This window comes from Pan troglodytes, chromosome 5, assembly GCF_028858775.2.
Source record: "Pan troglodytes isolate AG18354 chromosome 5, NHGRI_mPanTro3-v2.0_pri, whole genome shotgun sequence".
Lineage (NCBI taxonomy): Eukaryota > Metazoa > Chordata > Mammalia > Primates > Hominidae > Pan > Pan troglodytes.
Window position 1 is genome coordinate 39,989,275 of NC_072403.2, and position 24,960 is coordinate 40,014,234.

At 54.3% G+C, this 24,960-nt stretch overlaps 1 protein-coding gene across 3 annotated transcripts in view; it reads right to left on the reverse strand.

The window, feature by feature from the left end:
• The window catches only part of GRM4 (glutamate metabotropic receptor 4), a 126,250-nt gene that overhangs the window by 93,144 nt on the left and 8,146 nt on the right, over positions 1-24,960 (reverse strand). For all 3 annotated transcript variants that reach the window (XR_010157983.1, XM_063812902.1, XM_016955267.4), the window contains exon 2: positions 23,263-24,144. Coding sequence is in view for 2 of the 3 variants with exons in the window: in XM_063812902.1 (XP_063668972.1) it covers positions 23,263-23,781 (519 nt within the window). In the remaining variant the exon portion in view is untranslated. The remainder of the gene's footprint in view (positions 1-23,262; positions 24,145-24,960) is intronic.

Consider the following 24,960-nt stretch of genomic DNA (forward strand, 5'->3'; position numbering starts at 1 on the left):
GGCAGGATTACCCTCTACGGTGTCCCTGACTGCGGCCTCTGGCTTCTGCTTGCCTGCCTCCTGCAACAGGCAGCTCACCACTTCACACAGTAGTCAATTCCAGCACCTGCAGCTGCCAGGCTTTCAGGATACTGAGCTGAAGTCTGCCTCCCTGTCACTGTCATGTGGTTCCAAGTTCTCTGGAGCCATGGAGACTCTGACTGTGCCCTCAGCTGGAAGGACCTCCAAGGCTCTTTGACTCTCTGCTCCATGTACACCACCCCCCAGCAGCCTGCTGCCCTTCCCTTGGTGGTCTAGGTCCACACATGTGCACACAGACACATGGGGGACACAGGTCACATGTTCAGGCACAACTGCCACTTCAACCATGGTGTCCCTTGGGAGGCTGAAGCGGGCAGATTGCTTGAGCCCAGGAGTTCAAGACCAGCCTGGGCAATACAGCAAGACTGTCTCTACAAAAAATTTAAAATTAGCCAGGCATGGCGGTGCACAACTATAGTTCCAGCTACTCGGGAAGCTGAGGTAGGAGGATCGCTTGAGCCCGGGAGGTCGAGGCTGCAGTGAGCCATGATTGCGCTACTGCACTATAGCCTGGGTGAAAGAGCAAGACCCTGTCTCAAAAACAACACCCACCAAAAAAAAAAAAAAAAAAAAAACCCACATGGTGTCCCAAGCCCTCCCCACGTTGAAGGAAAGCCGTGGCCCTGTGTCAGCTCCCCTGCCTCACTCACCTCTGCACTTACCAGCCCCCCTCCCCCACCCGACCTGGCCACACTGGCCTCCACCGAGCACCCTAAGCATGGCCAGCCTCACAGCCTTTGCACGTGCAGTGCCCTCTGCCAACTGGGCTTTTCCGCAGAATATCCTCCTTCACACCATCCACATCTCTGATTGAATGTCATCTTCTCAGAGAGGTTGTTGCTGAATATCTCAGCCACAGCAGCCCTGCTCCCTACCCCCTTACCATACCCCTTCTCATCCCCACCTTACATGACATGTCTCTCCAGGAGCATGTGTCTGCCTCAGACTCCCCGCTGTGCCGGGGTGCTGGGCTGGTAGCACCCGCAGCCTGTGAGTCCCCAGGGCATCAGAGATCAAAGTGGTGCCCCTCCCTGGCCCAGGCTGCAGGCCATCTGTCTTGCCTGGCAGCTCTCCTCTGCCCAGCCTTCCTCCAGCTCAGGCCTGGAGGTGAGGAGATAGCAGGAAGTTCCCCCCAGGGCAGGCTGGGAGTATGGACAGTAAGAGCCCACAAGGAACAGCCTCTCTCCAGGGGAACGCTGTGCCCCACAGACTGCAAGGAGCCAAGCGGAGACAGGGCTCCCCATGGGCACCCTCAGGCTGCCAAGGCTTGGGGGCAGCTCCAGACAATCCGTCTCATGCATTTGGATATCAGCTGACAGCAGCAGGGGCCAGGGAGGAGGAGACACACACAGGCCACATACACACACACACACACACACACACACACACACACACACACACACATGCCAGGATCCAACCCTTCCAGGAGCTGGTGGAGGCACGCTGTCAGACAGGCAAGAACACCTCAGGCACATGGGTGCACTGAGCATCCCTAGACACCCCCACCCCACACACATTCAAGAGCAGCAGCTCACACAGGTGTGCCCACACACATATGAGGAGCCACTCCTTGAGTCCCACACATACTTTCCTGGACTCACACTCACAGGCCTCTTGGTGGTAAGTACAACCAACCGTGCACACACACACACACAAACACACACACATAGAGTCAGCACTGGTGGAGGCAGCATTAACAGTGTATTTTGGGGAGCACAAGAGAGTGTTCATAACCCACCCCTGATCTTGCCATCCTGCCCAGCTGCCCATCAAGCAGCTGGAACTCTTAACTGCCCATGGTAGGCAAGAGAGTGCTGTCCCCCATCCACACCCCGGCAGGGGACAGCTTTCTACAGGGCTGGATCCTGCCCATGGGAGAACCAGCCTGGCAGGGGCAAAGCTCAAGGTGGGCAAGAGCTGATGGGCTGGGTGGGGGTCAGAATGGGCAGCAGCCAGGTGGCAGTGGGGATGGAGGAGGATTAAGGTCGCTGGGCACTGGCACCAGCTTGGGGATGCCCAGAGGCTGTCCCCCGGGACACCATGGGCTGGTGTTGGCAGCATTGCCCCTCTCCTCAGTCACCAGCCTGCCCAGGAATTGGCACTGCTTGGGGGAGTGTGGCCAGACCAGATGCACCCCCACCTGTTCCATTTCCTGATTGTCCAGATCTTATTGAGGTTTCTCAATAAGAAAAGGAGACTTGCCTGGAGATTCTGAAATGGGGAGGTCTCCTCACTCACCCCAAGTTGCACCTAAATAAATGTAGTGGAAGTGGGGGACATGATCACTCCTGGAAAGCCCTGCTTCAGCCCAGGGAGGAGAGAGCAGTGCCTGTAATTTGTTTTAATAATCCTGCTGAACTGGGAGAAAATTAACAAATGAGAAACCAGCTTGAAATTAATCAAACTTCTCCCTGTCCATCCCCCCACCTTCCATCTTAATGAAAGTTATTTATCCAACGAGCGATAAAACACGGAATTAAATTAAATAGGCCCTTTCTTTTCCTCCTCTCCCCCGCCCCAGGGAGGCAGCATCTCCCTGCTTACAGCTCTATAAGCCATGCCGGGCTGGCGGCCATGGCAGACCCATGATTCCTGGACACCAATCAGAGGGGTTTCCCAGAAGGAGCCCCTCAATTAGTGCATTCCCTGTTTGGGTCTCACTGCCAGCTCTCTGCCAAAAATATGAAAGGCAGTTAACTAAACCACCCTCCTGAGGTGGGAGAGAGGGAGGTCCCTGTTGTTGGGTCTTATCTGATGCAGCTGGGAGGACTCACCAGTTTCTCTGTGGGGGAGAGAAGGGCCTGAGTGTGGAAGGTGGGGAGTGTGAGCTTCCCCCCAAATGAGGACACTTTAGTGCCCATGGCAGGTTCCAGCTGGAAACCCTATCCTGGCCCCAACTTCTTGGTGGGAAGGGGTTGGAGGCGGCAGGGGAAGCTCAGGAAAAACCTCTAGTGAAAACAGGACTCAGCCCCCGGCCCTATCCCCTGCCTGGCTCCCTCCCTTGCCTGGGGCTCAGGGCATGAAACACCAAGAATGCGAGTGGCACAGATGCCCTCACTGCACCTCTCGGCCAGGGATGCTCCCATACCCCTAACTTCCTCTGTCAGTTTGCTAGGCATCTGCTTCCCCAAACTTCTCTTCCCTGCAGCTTTGAATCCACTTATGTTTTTGCCAGGGCCATCTTTTGGAGTCACAGGTTGCTAAATAACTGTTCTCAGGATCTGTCCTTAACCATTCCCTTTGGTCATTCCCTCTGGGTTTGAAAATTGCAATAATAATGGCCTTCCATTTACAGCTTTTACATACATTCTCTGTTTTCCTTCCTTCCTTCCTCCCTTCCCTTTCTTCTTTCCCTTCCTTCCTTCCTCCTTCCCTTCCCTCCCTCCCTTCCTTCCTTTCTTTTCATTTCTTTCTATTTTAGAGATGTTGCCCAGGCTGGAGTACAACAGTGCAATGACAGCTCACTACAGCCTCAAATGCCTGAGTTCAAGCGATGCTCCCACCTCGGCCTCCTGATAAGCTGGGACCACAGGTGCTCACCACCACACCTGGCTAATTTTTAAATTTTTTGCAGAGATGGGGTCTCACTATGTTGCCCAGGCTGATCTCGAACTCCTGGGCTCAAGTGATTCTCCCACCTCGGGATTACAGGCCTGAGCCACCATGCCTGGCCACGTTCTCCCATTTAAACCTAATGTCGACCCAGGTAGGGAGATATTTGTTGAAATGCCCACTTTATAAGGAAAACAGACGTGGGTCCTTGTGCAGGGTTTATCTAGCAGTAGCTGGAGGTCCCAGCTTGGTTGGGCTGAGGTTTGAGGATTGGGGTGGGACTCGGAGGGAGGATGGGGCTCTGCAGAACTGCCCAGCCCTCTGGAAGTCTCAGGGGCTTTCTGTGGAGCAGAGCTGAGGCTGATGACTCTCTGGGAGGAGTGAGAGGAGAAGGGAGGAAGAAGGAGTGGGGGAGCAGGGTGCAGCTGAAGGCTCTAGCAGTGCTGCAAATCTGGTCCTCACATGGCAGCCAGGGAGCACTTTTTAAAACGTAAGTCTAATTATGTCACTCTGCTTAAAACTCTCCAAGGCTATCTACTGCACCTGGAGTAAAAGTTCTCCTCTGTCTCAGAGCCCACAGGCCCTGCTGACCCAATCCTGCCACACCTTCCCCTCCCCTCTGAGCAACCCCCTTGCTCCTCAGATGGGCCAAAAATGTTCCTGCTTCAGGGTCTTTGCACTGGCTGTGCCTGCCACCCAAAACACCACCCAGCCACCTGGCTGCCTTCCTCACTCACCTGGGTCTGTGTTCCAAAGTCCCCTCCCCAGGTCTTCCCTGACTGCCTTGTGTACAAGAGCCCTTCCCCTCCTTCACAACTCTCTAGCCCCTGGCCCTGGGCAGGTCCCCTCCACAGCACCTGTCCCCACTCATGTAAGTGATTACATCATGTCTCCTGTCTTTCTTCCCACTCCAGAAGGTCAGCTCCATGTGGGCAAGGACGGTATGCATTTGGCTCACTCTGCTGCATTCTCAGCCCAACCCAACATCTGCTGCTAAAAGATGCTCACCAGCTATTTGGTGGATATATGAACCAATGGATGTCACTATGCATAAGGCCATCATCCGGGCCACCATCACCTCCAGGCTGAACTGTTCCATCCATCTCCTCATCACTCTCTCAGCTTCAGGCCTTGCCCTGCAACCAACCCTCCAGTCCACACCCAAAGAAATACTTCTAACTCCCAAATCCAAGCAGGCACCATCCTGCAGGATCAAGTCCACCTTCTTGACCTAAGCCCCCCAATTTCCTCCAGCCCCTCTCCACTCACCCCCTGCCCAACCCTCCTGCATGCCACATCCCTGTCACAGACAAGCCCAAGGTCCCACCGGTGCCCACCCTCTACCCTGAGGACACTGCCCGGCTCCACCTCTGACAAAGGCTGCCCCATGCACGCCTTGTCAGAACTGCCCTCGCCCTCCTCTGAGCCCCTAGACCCTCACCTGTACCCCCTCACAGCCCTCCCATACCCCAGTTTGAGCTGTGGCAAATCACATGCCCATCACACCTCCCCATCCAGGAAGGACCCAGATTTATTCACTCGGCAATCCTGCCCATCCCCACCACCTGCTCCAGTATCTTGCACAAACTTGGAGCTCCATACATGTTTGCTGAATCAAATGGAATCCATTCAAAACACAGCCCAGGAAGCATGTCCATTAAGAGAAGCCTTTCCTCCAGGTTGCCAGCATCTCAGGCTGGTCTGAGGACAAACGGACCTTTAAGTGCCACTAATCACTGCATCCAGGAGCAGCTGTCCCCAGATGCTGCTAACCTCTCCTCAGGGGTTGCCTGGGTGCAAAGAGATTCACCAGGGTTGAGAGGTGGTCAGGGCCCTGCCTAAACGCCAACACGCTGCCTCTGGGCCAGCCACCAGCCAGAACAGCAGCTCCTGGCCCACTCCACAGCTTGCATGTGTGCGTGCGTGCGTGTATGCGTGTGTGTGTGTGTGTGTGCATGCGTGTGGCCACCCCCGTGGGTGAGGACAGCAGGCACAACACAGCCACTGCTGAATTATTTATTCCCTACATTGTTAGCGCAGTAGAGAGAGCAACCGTGTCTCCAGGCTTCAATTAAAATATCACGGCACCCGCACCGTCTGCCCGGCCACATGCCCAACTCCCACCAAAACTGGCAGGAGCGCACCCCCTGGGAAGCATAACCACCCCCAAGCCCAAATTGCTGCCCCTTCCCCTGCTCCCAGCCACAAGGTCCTGGTTCAGGACCTTGGACAGCAGCCTCCAGGGGTCTGCCCGAAGACACTCGGCAAACCTTTCAGGCCTCTAAAAGACCATTTAGTAAATCGATGCTCTGAAAGAGCCTTTCTAGCTTCCCAAAGGGGCCCTGGGACAAGCCTTGCTGGGTTTTGGGCCTAACTCCAATCCTCTGTCTGCTCCCAGCCCTCCCTAAATAACTGTACAGCGCGAGGCTGGAGGAGGAGTTCGAGGTTCTCACCCCAGCTCTTCAGGCTCCAGGAGGAACTGCGGACACATCACACCTCCCTGGGCTCCATTTGTTATCACTCAGAGAATGCAAATGACAGTGGCCAGACTGTGACCTCCATGGACGGTCAATCAATGGAAAGGGACTTTGAAAAGGTAAAAATGAGGTACCGATGTTGGCCGCACCAGAAGAGGGCTTTAATTACATACAAGTGGGTTTTCTGCGGCCTCGCCACCCCTATCCAACCTGGAAATCCCTGATTCTGGGGCACAGACTCAGAATGAAGAAAAAGCTGACAGATCCTTCAGGAGTTGGCTGGGTCACAAACTAACTGGGTCACCCACAAGATTTAATTCAACAACCCCCGGACTAGAATATGAGGCCGAGTGAAATCAAAGTGGGCGAGCTGAAAAAGAGCAAGAAATTCCAAACACATGCCGCCTAGAACTGCAGAATGAGCACCGGCTTCAGGGACAGGCAGCACTGCAGGCCTCCCTCCACTGCTTTCTGAGCAAGCCTCAGTTTCCTCTCCTGTAAAATGGGGCCGGTGATACTGACTTCCTAGCTGGCGACTCGCACAAGATAACCTGTGTAAAACACCTAGCACACGCCAGGCACATAAATCCAACCATTCATTTTATTAAGCACCTACTATGTTCCAGGCACTGGAGACCAGAGCAGGGAAGAAGAGAGACACAACCTTGCCTGGTAGAGCTGACACCCCAGTGACCAGGGTTATTCTCTTCAGGACAGCAGAAGAGGGGGCATTGGAGATGGGCCTCAAAACAAATGTGGAATTACCAAAGCAAAGAAAGGTGGCAAGAAGGTACAGTCTCTTTGGGAAAATGATTGGCAGCACCTCCTAAAGCTAATCATTCATGCAACCTATGAGCCAACGATTCCACTTAAAATATATATATGAGAAACGAGCGTTTACATCCACTAAAAGACACGTACACAAATGTTAAGAGCGGCTCTATTCATAATAGCCAAACACTGGATTCAGCCCAAATGTCCAGTGGCAGCAGAAAGGGTAAATAAATGATGAATTACCCAAACAATGATACAATGAAAGAGTACAGAGCAATAGAAGTGAGCAAACCACCAATAGACCCAACCCCAGGGGGTTCTCACAGACGATGTGAGCAAAAGAAGCTGGACATAAAAACCTTGCTGCACGATTCTGTTACGTGAGGCTCAAAACCAGGCAACACCAGTCTACACAGTTAGAAATCAGGCTATTGATTATCCTTGGGGAAGAAAGGATATTAACTAGGAGGGGCTCAAGGGAGCTTTCCAGGGCACTGAGAATGTTCTGTATCTGATACCGGCACATGCATTTATAAAAGTTCAACAAGTCATACACCTGAAATTTGTGTATCTTACAGTGTATAAGTTGTACCTCCATTTTAAAGAAAAATGTAAAGGAATGAAAAGGCAGACAGAGCATTCTTCGGGGCAGGTGGACCATCAGAAGCAGAGGCCTGGCAGATGGGAAGCTGGGGGGATTTAGAGACTGGCCTCGGGGGAAATGGAACTGAAAATGGCAGGGCGGAGGGAGGGAACAAAGATGAGGTGGGCGAGACAGGCTGGGCCAGCCCAAAAGGGCTTCCAAGGCCATGCCAACCTGAGAGCCTCAGGGGTATCTGCCTCCTTCTCCCAGGCCCCCCTGCCACAAACCCCACCTGTCCATGGTGAAGTATACTTGTGAGGTCATCCCTCCCTGCCAGCCTGGCTCCCTGCCCACCCACTACCTCAGCTGCCACACTGGATTTAAATCCCTGAGTTGAATTTCCGGGGTTTAGGGGGCTTTCATCCTGAGCAAGCATGAAGTGAAGCCATAGTCCCTGGCTCCCATGCCTGCAGTTCATCCGGCACGTCTCTCCAGGGCCCTGAGTATCACCTGGGACACCTGGCTGCCTCCTACACTCCACCTGCCACATCCACCTCCTCACCTGCCCCCATGGGGAGCTCACCTGAGCACCTGTCTTTCCCATGATAACCGCTCCAATTAGGTAGGGCCTCCCACCTCCTGCTCCTCACCACCCAGCACCCAAGGCTGCACTGTCGCATCTCCTCATGGAGAGAGGCCACTGGAAATACATAGATGCAGCCAGGTAAGCAGCCCCAAGATCTCACATCCAACCAGCCACCAGCGAGACATAGTATATGAAAGATGCGAGGGCCCCTTGGGTGATGACCTAGCCATTGAATGCCAGGCTTCAAAGACTAATCAAGGATATTGGAACATGCTCACCATTGTAGTCTAGTGGACAAAAGCTGGCTACAGAACCATATAGATGCTGTGATCTCAATTTGGTAAATTACACAGAAAAAGGGCTGGAAGGAAATACACACATGTATCAAGGTTGCCATCCTGGATAGCAGAATGAATGAGCAATTTCAAATTGCTTCTTCATGCTTTTCTGTTTTCTTCCAAATCTGTGACAAACATGCTGGCTTTTATAACCACCATAACAGGAAGGGGCTAAGGGACATTGAGCCACACTCACACAGGGACCCATGGCTGCCTGTTCCGTGCTTAATGGGATAGAGCAAGGGCTGACCTGATTCCAGCCTGCAAAGCACCCATAGGCTCCTGCACTAAGAGCTGCTGGACTAGGAGGACACACTCATGACTTCCAGGTGTGGGCAGGGCACTGTGCTGGGGGGCTGGGACCCTGATTCGAAGCCCAGCTCTGATTCTAACTGGCTGAGGTGGCCCCCCACACATTAACTTCTCTGGGCCTCAGTTTCCTCATCTGTAAAAAAGCCGTCCTGACCGCATTGTAGGACTCTTGTGTGGAATGATCAAGAAGTGACTGTGAAAGCCTGTAAATTGTGAGCTATTAGGATTTATCCCTGAGTTCCCTATTACTGTTCTCCACCAGGCCCTCTGTCTCATTGCAGTTTCTAAGAAATGCCCAGAAGCCGCCTACAGCAGGCATCTGAGAGTCCTGAAAACTGTGGGCCATCCTCACATGCTAATTCCCAAGGTGCACATAAAATATGCATTTTTTAATTGAACTGGAAAGCAAACAAAAGCAAAGGAAAAACCCACCTCCTTGTTCAACAGCAAAATTGAGGGCCTGTCGCACATCTTCAGTAAACATTTACCAAATGAATACAACTGTACAAACTGGAACCAAACCCACTAACTTAATCTCTCATGAAGATTAAAATGTTCATGGTTGAATCAGGTACTCGCTGCTAACTTCCAGTAGGTTCTCTGCCTCATTTCTTTTAGGAGCAGAGATTTGTTTTCCTATATTGACACCTCTCTGTTAAAACAAATAAAAATATGTGATTCATCCCTCTAGATTCCGTGGAGATCCACAAAATAAAGAGATGATGAGGCTGGGCACAGTGGATCACGCCTGTAATCCCAGCACTTTAGGAGGCCAAGGTGGGTGGATCACTTGAGGTCAGGAGTTCAAGACCAACCTGGTCAACATGGTGAAACCCCGTCTCTACTAAAAATACAAAAATTAGCCAGGCATGGTGGCGGGCGCCTGTAATCCCAGTTACTCGGGAGGCTAAGGCAGGAGGATTGCTTGAAACCGGGAGGCGAAGGTTGCAGTGAGCTGAGATCGCACCACTGCACTCCAGCCTGGGCGACAGAGAGAGACGCCATGAAAGAAAGAAAGAGAGAGAGAGAGGGAGTGAGTGAGGAAGTCCCTGACCTGCTACATTAGGCCAGGTCGGGATCGGCCACAGGGCCTCCTTCTGGGCATGTCCTGCAGAGGTGGAGGTGTCACAGGGCACCACGGCACCAGCCCTGCCCCTCTCTGGCAGGAGGGCAATGCGGCCACGTACAGGGAAATTGCAAACACACCTGCCCTTTGACCAAGCCCTCTGTGGGGAGGAGTCTGTCCTGCAGAGACGTGCAAAGTGGCCCATGCAGAGACTTCCACCGCAGTTCTGTCGGAGCCTAGATTGGAAACCACCTAATGTCCATCATGAGGAGACCAGAAGCAGGGGCACTATGCAGCCACACAAAGTAAAAGGTCCTTATGCACTGACGAAGCATGTCCCTGGAAATGCTGCCAGGTGACCCAGCAGGTGCTGCAGCTTTGGTGGGGCATAGAGGGGGCAGAATGCGGGGGCCATATATATGCATTTAATCCCCTTCCTACCCCAGGCCTGCGGTGAGGATATCCAGAGAACCCAGCCTCTGGAGGCAACACGCACCCCAGCCCGTACGCAGGCCTGAGGTTCTCTGGAAGGGTGCGCAGGGAATAATGGCTGCCTCCAGGGCCAGGCTGAGGTTGGGGTGTGTCTCTTGGTACCTTGAAGACCGAACCATGGGAATGTATGATGCATTCAAACAGTAATACCGTAACTTAGAAGAATGCCCAAAGATTTTGCATCTGTGGGGTTGAAGGGTAAGCCAGGCCTGGGGAACCCAGTCTCCTCCAAGGCCACTGAATAAAGGCTCATTCAGGAGAGAGAGAAACCCATCTTTGAAGGAGACCCTCAGGCACCCGTCTCCAGCACGCACACTCTTTCCCTCCACGAGGCCTCAGCACAGGGCCTGGGGCTCCCTGGCCCAGGGCTGGGAGGTGAGGGAGGAAGTCCTGGCCCAGGCTGATCAGCCAGGTCCTGTGGGGGTGAGGGAGGCAAGGAAGGCAGGTGAGGGCTCCTGGCTTCCCCTTCTTTCCCCCTGTTGGGTTTGTTGTACTTTCCTAATTGATTCTGTGTCTGTGTCCCTGGGATACTTAGGACTATCTTAGAAAACCACTTAAGGAATTTAAAATAATCAAAGTACTTACAAGGCACTTAACATTTCCTCGCACTTCAGGCTTCTCAAAAACCTCCTTCCAGCTGCAACCAGAGACCTGGCTGTCAGGAGCTACCAATTCGGGCAGGAAGACACCTTTGTCATGTCCCCAGTTCCTGCCACATCACCCCCTCAGCCCCAGCAGCCTCCCAGGAGCAGGATAGCCAACCTCCACACACGAGCACATCATGCCCTCTCTCAGGGCGCGCCACCACACCTGGCCAAATTTTTCTGTATTTTTAATAGAGACAGGGTTTCATTGTGTTAGCCAGGGTGGTCTCGAACTCCTGACCTTGTGATCCGCCCACCTTGGCCTCCCAAAGTGCTTGGATTACAGGCATGAGCCACTGCGCCCAGCCTGCAAAGTTTTCTTTCTTAAACAATTTTGAAACTGTTACTGGAAGATATCAATATGTGGCCAGGTCTTGGGTACAGGCTAATTCATTATATTATCCTCTATAATTTTCCATATGTTTTAAATCATTTATTAAGATATGTGCACACCTTGGTGAAAGAGAGTAAGCCCTTCATGACGGACCCACATTGAACATGCCACTCATTTTCAATAAAGTAAAAGGCGGCGTGGTGAGAGCTGCGCACACTCCACTTCCTGCTGAAGTCTCCTCTCAGAACAGTCCTGACCCCGGAAACCACTCACCCTCACACACCGCCCCCCAGTCCTAAGCCTCAGACTCCTTCCCTGGCTAGGGTCTCCCAGCTGGAATTCATTCCCTGGGATTAAGGGTTGTTCTCTTCCAGCTGCTCTGCTGTGGGGACCTCACTGGACTCCCTGACAGCTTCCAGAGCCTGAGCTGGGAAGGAGAGAGAAGACTGCACTGAACATAAACACCGCCCTCTCCAGGGCCCTGACAGAGGTTAATGCTGCCCATCCTCCCCTCAGCCACAGCCCCAGGGACAGAGAACGAGGCAAGTGCTACCTCTGTCCACTCCCACTAGGGCCCCGCTCTACCCAGCCAGAGCTCCCCCTCCAGGAGATTTCAACTCTGATAGTTTTCAATCCCTCTTCCGCCCTGGAGGTGGCTGGAGACCAGGAGCAGGCAGCGCCTTCGAGGCAGATCCCCGCTCAGGGCACCTGTGCTGGGCCAGGGGCAGGGCTGAGCAGAGCATCCCTCCTCCTGGGGCACCACCTCTTAGCAGACCCCAGGGAGAAACTGAGGCCTGGAGACAACTGAGGTCCAGGAATGAAGGAATGGGAGGAGGGACAGGAAGGAGAATCCAGCCTTCTCCTCACACATGGGCCCACTTTACAACACCTCCTGTTTCCTGAGGGCCTGCGATGTGCCAGGCACTGAGCTAATCACCTTGTGCTGTTCCACCCTACCCACAGGCAAGGAGAGCAGGGCCCTGAGCAGTGCCAAGACTTGTGGTGGGATTGAGGGGCACCCTGAGTCGGAGGGAGGGGTCTGGGTGGGGCGGGTGCCCACCAGGAAGTGCTCAGTACTGAGATGCCCGAGGCCATAATCAAGGTATGAGGCAGGCGGGCAAGCAGGTGGGCAGCCAAGTAGGAGAGAGGCTGGGATGTGTCCCACAGGGAACAGGTGGGCTTGACAGCCGTTCTGCCTCCAGCCCTTAACCACAGGCCACCAAGGCTGAGGCTGTCCCACACCACCCAAACAGAGAGGGAGCCCCAACACTCTCTCTCTGTGCTTGGGTGGTGTGGGACAACAAGGCATCCAACAGGCACCAGGGGGAAGAAAGAGATGGGGTGGAGGACATGAGAGGGGAACAGAAAGCCACAGTCAGACAGAAGGAGGCAGGAAGCTGGGGATAGACAGACAGGGAAAGAGGAGACAAAACTGTGTTCCGGCTCCCCTCCCCACAACAGCGCTGCGGGCCACCACTCTCCACACGGAACCAAGCATAGAGGCCGGCCCTGCCTCTCCTCACTGCCCCCAGCCCAGGCCTCGAGTGAGTGGCAAGCATAAAGGTCAATTGGAATATAAAGCAGAATTTGCCTTCCTTTCATTTCCAACATGTCTGGGTCATAAAAATGCTAGTTTAGAAAGTCGGGAGAAAAATGAAGGCACATGGTTCATTCAGCGGTGGGCGGGGGGTGGGGGGGGCAGCTAACCCTGCAGACTAAGGGGGGTCCACCCCTGCTGCGGGCACCATTCTGTTCCTCAGTTCCACACCAAGGCCCCGGGCTGGCGGCTTCCCCGGTTTGTCTGTCTGTCTGTCTGTCTGTCTGTCTCTGGACCAGGCACTGGAAGTAGGGGGGATGACCAAGAGCGGTTCAGCCCAATCCTGCCCTCAAGAAACTCAGAACTGTGGGGAGAGACACGATTCCCGCAAAAGCCCCCACATTCCCTGGGAAGGTCAGTTAAGTCCTGCTGGATTCGAGTCAGTCCGACTGCCCACAAGGCAGCAAGAAGGGCATTCCAGAAGGACACGGCCCGAGCAGGGCCAGGAGGCAGGCCGTGGAAGGCACAGAGCATGACGGGGTGAGGGGGAGCAGGGTCACCTCAGAGCCTCAAAGCCTGCCTAATCCTGTGCTCTCAGTTACAGAGAGGGCGGCCACGTTACCCAAGGTCACACAGCGAGTTGGCAGCAGAGGCAGGCCCCAAAAGCAGGACCTGGGCCACAGGTTGCTTCACTGGCAAGGGGAGACCCTCAGCCCTGCCTTGCATAGAGAGCCAGAGATCACCCCAGCGCCCGCAGCAGGGCCACCCAACAGTGTGAAGGGCCAGAGGACCCCAGGTCAGTAAGTCCCCATGCAAGGAGGCTCTGGCACACCTACCAGAGTCATCCTGTGGCTCAATGCGGTGATGTGCCCCTCCCCATCACCATGCTCCGTGACTCAGGCCACACCCCTCGAACGCCCCTTAGATGCTCCTTCGGCAGGAGATGAGGACAAACATGACCGGGCCCTGTGTGAGCCTGCCACACTACCAGCTCCCACTGCAATTTTCACCTGCACCTGGAAAGGTGCACGTGATTCTGCCCATTTCCCAGCTGAGATGAGCGAGGTCCAGGAGGGTCAGACTTCTGGAGCCAGGATCTGCACCAACTGCCACGTGCCGCCTCCAGAGCTGGTACTTTGTTCCACACTCCACGGTCTACACGCCAGGCACTGCCCTGGCCCTTGCTGTGCACGCATTTCATCCTCACAGCGCCTATGAAGTGGGTGCTGCAGGCATCCCCATTTTACACACAAGGAAACGGGGGCACAGAGAGGCTTTCCCAGGCAACAAATGGCAGAGCAGGGGTATGAACCCAGGCCAGCTGGCCCCAGGGTCCATGCGGCAGCCACCACATTACTGCCCCTCGGGGATCCCCATCTGGCTGGCCCTTCCTCTCTCTGGTCTCCAGCACCCAACTCTGTCCATCCTCAGGCTGGGGGCTGGGGGGAGTAATGGGGTGGGGTCCGAAGAGGCCCAGGAAGGCCCGAGTGGGCAAAAGTCATCAGGGTGGGAGCCCAGGGGAAGAATGAGCCTCTCACAGGGAGCTCTCACCTCCGTGGCTTCACAAGGGCTGCTCAGGGACCATCTGCCCACTTTATAGGTGAGGAAACGGGGTCCCAAGAGACCTGGTGACTTGTCCTCCCACGACACCCTCTGCCAGCAAGAAGGATCAGGAGGGGTTTGAAGGCCTTCTCCCTGATCCCCAGACTGTCTCGGACCCACATCTCAAGGTCCCCGCTCAGATCAACTGCCAAGCAGAGTCCTGTCCCCGGGGTCTCTGCACGTGTTACTGCCTCTGCCTAGAACACTCTTACAGCCACAGGGCGGCCCCTCCACTCCGTTCAGGTTCTGCACAAAAGTCCGCTCTGAACAAGGCCCCCCCACCAACCCTGCCTAGACTGACATTCCCCCCATGCGGCTCTCCAGCCACTCCTTGCTTTGTGATTCTGCAGGACACTGCTCCCCTGACGATGCGCACTACATGCTTTGTCTTCCCACTGCCTGCCGTCTCCCTCCAGTGTGGAAGCCCACCAGGGCAGGGCTCACCCGAGTGCTTCCTGCGTGATAAAGTTCACTTCAAGGGGTGGTTCTCCATCTGGAATGCACCTGTCATCACTCGGGCAGCCCAGGCCCAATTTCAATTAAATCTGAATTCCTGAGGTGGGCCGGGGTATGAGGCTTCTCTAAACTCCCCAAGTGATTCCAATGTGCAGCTGAGACGGACCACTGCTCTAGCAGTGCCGGGCATGGAGATGGCCAGTAGGTTCAGTAAATGAACAAATAAATGCATGACTCTTTACAGATGGACAAAGTGAGTTCCAGATGGGAGACAGAAAGCCAGAAGCCAGCACTCATGAACTTGAGGACCCCCCCTAGACTCAGCCTTCACCTCAGCCCTTCCATAATGCCATGCATCACATCCAGAGGCCCCATCGGCTCCTACCTGGGCTCCAGGAGCCTCTCTAGGAGGTCTTCCCAGAGGCCCCCAAAGGCCTCCACACTTACTTTTTTTTTTTTGAGACATAGTCTCGCTCTGTCGCCCAGGCTGGAGTGCAGTGGCGCTATCTCTGCTCACTGCAAGCTCCGCCTCCCGGGTTCATGCCATTCTCCTGCCTCAGCCTCCTGAGTAGCTGGGACTACAGTTGCCCGCCACCACACCCAGCTAATTTTTTGTATTTTTAGTAGAGATAGGGTTTCACCGTGTTCGCCAGGATGGTCTCGATCTCCTGACCTCGTGATCCGCCCACCTTGGCTTCCCAAAGGACGCTTACCTTTTAACTCTGCAGGAATGAGCCTGTTTGCCCATCCAGTCACCGCACACTAAAGCTGACATCCTGCCTGCCTCCATTCCAAACCCCCCATACCTCAGGGTTCCCCTCGGAGGAAGCAGGCTTGAGAGGACTGCAGGGTGGGTGGGGCGCTCCCTGGAGAAGAAAACCAAGGACTCGAGGCATCGGGGTCAGTGGCCAGCTGAGGCTACTAGGTGTCCAAAAAAAGACCCTGGGCTCACAGTCTTATCGACCTGCTGGGGATCCAGGAATCCAATGCTCCCCGAACTCCCCCATGACTGTGACAAGCTGCTAGGCTTGAGAGCAACTAGAGCAAAGCAACTTCTGCCCCACTGGCCCCAATCCACAGGGAAGGGCCTGCCCAAGAGCACACAGAGGATTGGCTGCCAGTAGCCAGGGGGGCTCTGAGCTTCCCCTCAGGGCTCCTGGGGCTGCCCAATGCCAGGGTTCCCCTCCTTCCACGTCCCTTCCCCTCTCTATTCAGGCTCAGGCCTGGCTCTGGTCTGGAGGTTCCCCTTCCCAGGCTCTCACCACAGTGGGTTTTGGGGGAAAGAGAGACTATCTCGGCAGGGGGCTTCTCTGCCCTCCCCTCAGGAGAACTGCCCCCGACAGTCACCCTCAGCAAGACCTACTTCGGACAACCCTTTCTCTCCATCCCCAGCACCTCACGAGCACTCCAGCATCTATTGAATCCTATTCTGTATCCCTAGCCTCCCCTGAGCACCTCCTGAGGGCTTTGGGCACATTATCGCTTCTGCCAGCTGGGTATCATCACACCCATTTCACAGGCGAGTAAACTGACGCTTGTAGAGGCCATGCAGTAAGTAAGCATCAGACCAGGTCTCAAACCCACCCCTAGCTGGTGGTCAAGAAGCAGGAGAGCAGAGTGGTGAAAAAAGGTAGATTCAGGGCCAGATGGCCTGGGCTCAAATCCAGGCTCCACCACTTACTAGCTGTGTGACCTTGGGCAAGTTGCTTAGCTTCTCTGTGCCTTAGTTCTCAGTTCTGCAAAATAGGGATAACAACTGTATACCTGCCCCTGGGGTTGCTATGAGGGTTAGGACCAGCCTGGCACAGGGTAAGTGCTATGTCAATGTTCTAATTATTTCACCTCAGTCACCTCTTAGAGAGGGTCCCTCGTTCACCCCCCACCCCCAACATTTACAGAGCAAGCCCTGTTGGGACAAATCTCTAATGACAGCCTAAAATGGTACATGGCAATCCCCCTTGACTAGGAGCAAAGCTTTAGGTGAAAGGAATTCCCTGAGTCAGTGGGGACCTGGAGAAGGTGTTTTGAGGGGAAGAAACATATCCAGGTGACCCTGGATACCACCAGTAGTGGGCACTAGTGGGCACTGGCTTGACCCAATGGTAAGGTAGGTCCAGCCACACCCATCCCCACAGCCAGGAGCTCACAGAGAGCTCCCAAGACTTCAGCTCCCAAGACCAGACCAGCTGTTGCTGCAGACATGGGGGCTGCAGAGGTCTCCCTCCCATTCCCCATCCCTCCATGAGTCCATTTGGCGAGGGTTTCCTGAGGGCCACCGTCTGCCTGCATCAGCTGGGAGTTCTATGGGTGGGGCGTAGAGCCTAGCGGGGGCCAGCTCTGTCTCTGTCTCCTCTACTCAGTTCTGTGCTTGTAGCTTGACAGCAGCCCTAGACAAGACACAAGTGAATCGGCATGACTGTGTTCCCATAAACCTTTATTTATGGACACAGAAATTTGAGTTTCATATGATTTTCCAGTATCATGACATTATTTTTCTTTGTATTTTGTTTTTCAACCCTTTAAAACATAAAGGCCTTTTTTAGCTCATGAACTGTACAAAACCGGGCCAGATTTGGCTCCTAGTCTATCGTTTGCTAACCCCTGGGCTAGAGGGGAACTCAATAGCAAAAAGGAAAACAAATGTGTACATGACTGCAACTGTGATGAGCGCCATCAAGGAAAAGAACAGGGAAAGAGACAGAATAGCCAGGGGCCAGGGAGCTTCTCCGAAGAGAGGCCGTTTAAGCTCCAGGCTGAATGAGAAAGATCCAGCTTCAAAGAGTGGGAAGAGAAGACTCCAGACAGCAAGGCAAGCAGGTGCAAAGGCCCTGCAGTTGGAAAATAGCATGGTGTCTTCAAGGAGCATAAAGAAAACAGTATGACTGGTGTGGGCAGTGCCCAGAGAGACAAAGGGACATCAGGGGCACCAGGTAGCACAGGGCCTCTCAGACAGGAAAGGAGTTCACATTTTAATCTAAGAGCAACGGGAAGCCAATAAAAGGTTTAAGCAGAGGGTTGAGTGGATTCCATCTGGGTTTTAGAAAGATCTCTCCGGCTGCTGAGTGAAGGTTTGGCTGTGGAGAGGCCATTTGGAGGCAGGGAGAGGAAAGACCAGGCTTCTGTAATGGGCTGGGTAAGAGACTATGGGGATGGAGGCCGTGAGGAGTTGTCATGTCCAGGACAAGTTCTGAAAGTGGAGCCTGCAGGGTAAGCTGACGAACAGAAAGACGGTGGTCAAAAATGCCTCCAGATTCCTTGGCCTGGTCAAGATGGGTGCAGTAGGGTGGGTGGGCTCTCTCTAGAGTTCCTCCTGGCTGTGTAGTGAAAACACATAAAGACACAAAGCCACGTCCTCGACAGAACATCTTGTGGGATCTAAGACAGTGTTCCCCCAGGGCCACACCCATAGCCCCGGCTCCAGAAGCAGCCAAGAGCCCAGGGGGCACATGCAGCCCAACATGGGACGAGGGGAGGGAACTCACACCGCCAGGCTAGGGGTGGCACATACAGGCCACCTCTGCTCCCCCTTCCCATGCCCCATTTCGTGATAGCAAGAAATTCTCATTACCCAAAGTTAAGTTGTCTGCTCGGTCTCAACACTGAGTGCTGCACTCGTGGCAGGAAGACGCAAGAGGCCCAGCAGATGGTGGGGAACTCTCCGGGATCAGCCTTAAAGGTCACCGTCTGTCGCTGCCTGCCCGCTCCATCCTCTTCCGCATCAGCGGAGTCCCTCATGCTGACTTAAGGCCCAGCTACAAGCTGTGCTGTGACATTTCCTGTGGGCTGACTGTGTGCCAGGCACCATGCTAGGCCTTCTTGGACCTTAACTCTTTTTTTTTTTTTTTTTGAGACTGAGTTTCGCTCTTGTCGCCCAGGCTGGGATGCAATGGTACGGTCTCGCTGACTACAACCTCTGCCTCCCGGGTTCAAGTGATTCATCTGCCTCAGCCTCCCAAGTAGCTGGGATTACAGGTAACTGCCACCACGCCCAGCTAATTATTGTATTTTTAGTAGAGACGGGGTTTCACCATGTTGGCCAGGCTGGTCTCGAACTCCTGACCTCAAGTGATCTGCCCACCTCAGCCTCCCAAAGTGCTGGGATTACAGGCGTGAGCCACCACACCTAGCTGGACCTTAATTTTTAATCCCCGTGCTGTCCTATGAGGCTGGCACCATTATCATCCCTATTTTACAAATGAGGAAACTGAGGCAGAGAAGGGTTAAGCAGTTTGCCAGGGTGGTCAGACCTCAGGCTGCCTGGCTCCAGAGTCCAAATGCTTACCCCCATGCTGTGCAGCGCCCCCTTCTCCAAGCCTTAGCTTCTTCCACTGCAAAATGAATAAAAGACTCAAAGAAATTATTTCTGGATCCCCCTGAGATCTTACAGGTACAGAATTTGGAAACTGCTTCCCTCTGGGGGTGTCTCCAGTCTGCTCTTCCTCCCCCGAACAATGACTTCTCAGGAAAAGGTTTTTTTTTTTTTTTGAGATGGAGTCTCACTCTGTCACCCAGGCTGGAGTGCAGTGGTGCGATCTCGGCTCACTGCAACCTCTGCCTCCCGGGCTCAAGTGATTCTCCTGCCTCAGCCTTCCGAGTGGCTGGGATTACGGGCACATGCCACCATACCTGGCTAATTTTTGTATTTTTAGTAGAGACGGGGTTTCACCATGTTGTCCAGGCTGGTCTCGAACTCCTGACCTCAGGTGATCCACCCGCGTCGGCCTCCCAATGTGCTGGGATTACAGGTGTGAGCCACTGCGCCAGCCACAGAAAGGTCTTATGGGCTCATTCACAGTATGGTGTAAATAACTGACATGGTAAGTGGAGGTGAGGTAACTAGTGGATCAGGGATTCAAACCCAGGCCTGACTTTCTCCACAACCTGGGCTGGGCCCACAACAGTGCATTGTACAGGCTACAACCACTGGGCTTGGGTGCCCACCAAAAGGTATTCTTCACACCCATCAGCACCCCTGTCCTGAAAGAATGGGACAAATTGCAAATGAAGGAAGGGGTGGGAGCAGGGAAGTTAGGGATAGAAGCTGTCAGACCTATGAATTCCCAGAGTCAGGCCTTCTGGTCCCCAACAGAGACCTGTTCAAGTCCCACTTCTGACTCAGCTGTCTCTTGAGTAGGCAGTCTCCCAGGAGTCAGGCCTGGGAGAGGGCACTTGGCTTTGAGCCCTGCCCTGTCATTTTATCAGAGTTCAGCCTCCACATCTGTAGAGCAAGAGGTTGGCCCCTTCCAGCTCTAAGCCTTGTGAGTTTTGCTCATATCCTGACCCTGACTGCACTCCAACATCATTCTCCATGCAGGAAATCACCTGAGTGCCCCCACACCCAGGGCTCCCCTCTGAGCCAAGCACCGGAAGTCCACCTCTTGCAGGAAGGAAAGCTATCATCACAGCCTCTGGTGCCAAGTTCCCAGCAGGCCACATTAACCCATCATTAGGGGAGCAGGGCAGGGGCTGCAGTGGTGACCTTTGAAATGGACACCTGGCGGTGGGCGCAGGTCCCCTCCCCCAAGGCATCCCTCCCTCACCCTCTCCTTCCCGAGGCTCCTGCTCCCGACCTCCCTCCCCAAAGTTCAATCTTTTTGCTTCTGTAAATGGCTTTTAAGTTTCTCACCCAGCCTCTCATTTCTATCAGTTTAATTATTGAGGAGGCCTCTTGTCACCAGCCTGGAACATTAAGGCTGTTAAAAGGGACCCAGGGAATGCAGGCCACAGCCGGCTGGTTTTCTCCCCGCTGTCCCTCCCTTTCCTTGCTGTCCTGCTTTCTTCTCCACTCCCCAGGTCTCTACCTACCGGTCCTGCCTTGCTCTCTGTGCAGCCTGAGGGGCTCCTGACCCCTGCCCCAACCACTCCATCCTGTGTTCTGAGGAGGCACAGACCAAACTGAGACCACACCATGCTCCTCTGTGGCCAGACAAACAGGGTACACCATGAACCCCCAGGATGGTAAGGCTCTTCACCCCAGGCCCCTCACCCCACCCTGGCCCTTCCCCATGCTGGGAGAGGTTAGCACAGCAGCTGCAGCCCACTCCCCTGTCTGGGGCACTGAGCGTCTCATCTCAAAATATCTATGTTCCCAAGAACACACTTTAAGACCTAACTCTGAGTGACCATTCCTTGAGCCTTCGCCATGTACCAAGTGACGGGGCACTCTCAGCTCCTTTGGGCCTCTCCACCTCCCTGTAAAGTAGGCACTCACTCCGCTCTGGAAAACAGGGGAAGGGATCCTCACCAATGTCACAGGTTCAAGGGCTGGACCAGGCTGTTTTACCATCTTTCTAAAAGACCCAGAGTCACTAAAGGAGTTTAATTACAACTCAGATAAAGAGAATACAGCAGCCTCCCTTGTGGGGTGGCCTTCCTGGAGGCTGGGGATCTGTGCCCCACCCTGCCAGGCTGACAAGGAGGAGTCCAAGGCTTGTCCCCTCTGCTGGATGGCCCAGGCTGCCTCAGCTCCCAGGCCAGGGCCAGGAGGGCTGAAGTGATGACTCATCTGGCCTGAACCATCACTAGGCCCTGGCCTGGGACAGTCCAGCCAGCTCCTCCTCTCCTTTTTTCTCCAGTCCCCACCATAAAACTGGGTGCGGTGGGAGGACTGAACCAGGCTACCATTCCCAAACCATCCTGCCAAAGAACTGTGAAAGATGATCACAGTGACACAGCCCCCGGGGATTGTTCCAGCTGCCTACCGTGAGGGCAGAAATGTTTTCAAGTTTCCTGCTTCATCTTCAAACTACGTACATCCATGTTCAACCACTGATCATAAAAAAATAAAAAACAAAACCATGTACAAATTTTGCAGTCTTCATAATGCATCCATTTGCTTTAAAATTAAAATTGTGTTTTCATCCAACTAATCAAGTAAAACCAACACTCCAGGAAAAGCCCTATATTCGAGGCCCACAGAGCATACCAGAGACATGACTGCATACACAGGTGGGCGCACACGTGCTCTTCAGCCCCAGAGCAGCCAATGGCAAAAGTCCTGCCCCACCCAGACATGTGACAGCACAACTCTGGCCTCCTCCCTTTGCCACTCCCGCTCACCAGCTTCCTCACCCCCACCCCAACACTGGGACCATCCTTTCCCTTCATCTCCACTTCTACCTGGGCCCCCAGACATGCCCCCAAGTCCTGATGCATCATGGGAAGTGGGCTAATGGCTTCCAGAAAGAGTCCCGGTGAGAGTGGTCCAGGCTCAGCTCTCCCCACCGTGCCTGGTGCAAAACAGCCTCTCTCAGTCTACTTCCTAGCCCTGGAGACTTTGGGGAGACAAAGGTCAACTCCAGAGGCCGAGAATCTGACACCAGGGTGAGGGAGGGACCAAGCAGCTTCCTCTGTGTCCCTTCCTCTTCCCTCTCCCCATTCTCTCCTCCCCTCCCTACACACACAAACACGCACAAACACACACACATGCACACACACACACACAGAGCAAACAAGACAGGCTCCAAGAGAGAAACGGGCACATAATTATTGGTAAAATGCTTGTAATGTTTTTCTCTCTACCCGGTAGCTTTCAGTTGTTTTAGCAGCTTAGCGAAGCACTTGGCTCCAATTGAATTGCAAATCAGCAGCTCTTGCCCCAGGAAGAGAGGAAAGGAGGCGGCAAGGAGGGGGCTGGGAGGGATTCCAGAAGGAAAGGGAGAAAGGTGTGCATGGAAGAAGGGCAGAAGGAAGGAAATCACAGAGGGAAGCTTGGTTCAGGGCCCAGGGCACCAGAAACAGAGACCGCCTACTCTCTCAGGCCTCAGTTTTCCCGTCCTCATCTGCATTCTCTGCAGGCTCAGCAGCCCCACACCCCATCCAAAAAATGAGGACCCATTCCCCAACCATAATCTCGGGTGGGGCAGGAGGGCCACAGGGAGCTTCCTCAACTACCCAGAAGAAAAACATCTTTCTTGGGAATTGCAATTATATGAAAACAGTGTCAAAACAAAAGTCTTGCTTTTTCTCCCTGGCAATCTCCAGCATTCATATTTCCATTCTTCTTATCTGTCTGTCTGTCTGTCTATCCACCTGCGTATCTTTTTATCTGTCTGTCTGCCTATCTCCTCTTCCCTCTGTCGTTCTCCAGAACATCCTTTTCCTCCTGGTACAGAATTCCCCAGAGAGGAGTGGAGTTGCTCACCGAGCCTCCAGCGGCAGGTGCTGTTTCAGCACCTCGGTCAGCACCACAAGGCTGGGTCCCGATGCCTTTCATCTGCTGTGCCTGTGCTGAGACCACAAGACAACATACTGAAACCAGGAAGAGCTGCCCCAAATTCTCAGACACTGCTCTGAGGAAAAAACTGTCCCTTAGAGTGAGGATAAAAGGAGGAAAAAGGGGCTGGTCGGCCAGGCCTGGCACCCTGAAGTGGGGCAGGCAGAGTCCGTTGGGGGAAGAGCACCTCAGGGGACCAACCAAGGCACTGACCTTGAAGAGGCGAAGGATGTTGGCCACCATGATGGAGACCGAGCTCCCTGAAGCACCGATGACACCCACCACACGTTCAGGCTTGGTGATGATGGGTGGGCCGCCACTGCCACAGCGGACCTCTGTGCCATCCTTCTCGATGAGCGCCTGCACAAAGGTCAGCGACTGCTCGAGGGCATGGGTGTCCCTGGAGCAGGTGTCCAGAATGCGGGCGCCCAGCGTGATGTTAGGCAGCAGGTCCGGGTCGTTGTTGATGCGATCCAGGGCGAAGAGCATGGCCTCCAGCCGGTGGATGCCCTTTTCCTTCTTAAGTTCTCCACAGGGCTTGCCCTCTGAGCCCCGGCCATGCACCGGGAACAGGCCTCCCAGTGTGATGTCCCCATCTATGCGGATGGAATTCATGTGAGGGTGGCCTTTGGGCTTTCCCAGGGAGGAAGGCATCCAGGGGCCGTAAAGGCTGAGGAACAGGCAAAGGGGCAGCCGGGCCCACCACCAGCCCAAGCCTCTCTTCCCAGGCATCTCGGAAATCCCTAGAGACCCATGAACGGCAGGCCCACTCCTAGCCCTGGCAGGCCCCTGGCCCCACGACCTGGGTGGGCATGGGCAGGGCAGCTTCAGCAGCAGGGGGACTGAGGGCAGCCAACCGCGTAGCCCATGCTGCTACCCTCTCCCACCTCCTTGTCACTCGGGCCAAGCACAGTTGCCCGCACAGTCCAGGCCCACAGACAGCAGGCAGTGGCCGGGGTTGCAGGAAGGCTCTGATCCTTGTCCCGTCCTGCAGGCCTGTTCTCGGTGGATGACTGTGGAAAGGGCAGAGTGCTCCTAGCTTGGCGTATCTTGGCATCAAGGAGAAAACAGCTCCAATCCTCTCCTCCTACCAACCTTAGAAGGGGAAGAGAGAGAGAGAATATCAAACAGAAGCCCAAAGAAGACATTAGCTAGTCTCATCTCTCATCAGGAGCCTGAGAGAAGGAGATGCTAGAGGTTATCGCCGAAGATTCCATAAATCTCCTGAACTTGGTTTCCTCTCCGCCATTGCTCAAATCTGGCTTAAATGGGAGAGTGTATGGCAGAAATTAGGTCATGTTTGAAGCTTCCTAAGGCCTGTACCCACTGCTATCAGTAGCCCGGGCATCAGAGAGCACAATCCCCAGGAACAGCCTCGAACTGGCTTGGAAGGAAGAGGGGCCTTCCTCAACACATCCACATGAAGGAGAGCAAGAAACAGGTCCTATGGGCCCAATCCCATTACAGAGATGAGGAAACTGAGGCCCAGAGCAGGAGAGCATTTTGCCTGAGTCACGCAGGGAGTGTGCAGTTTAATTACAAGCTCAGATAAAGCTTGGACAATGCCTACTGCAGCCCAGCTTTCCTGCTGTCAGCTCTGGAACCCGAGACACTTTGGCTCTTCCGAGACTCAGAGACCCAGGAACACAAATAAGGCCCCCTCAAGAAATCATCCTGGAATGCAGTGGTGTAGGCTGGGAGCTGCTCACTCTGAAGGCCAAGGGAAGGCCAGGGAGGAGCTGAGGCTGTGGGGGTTCTGGATTTTCATCCTGAATCAGGGAGCGCAAGGTGGACCCTGCACTCTCCTGCTTCCACCCCAGCTACACAGCTACCCCAGGCAGAGCAGGGGAAACCCAGCAGCCCCTGCATGAGGAGCAGGCCTCCATTCAGCTTGCACATCCTCCCTCCCTC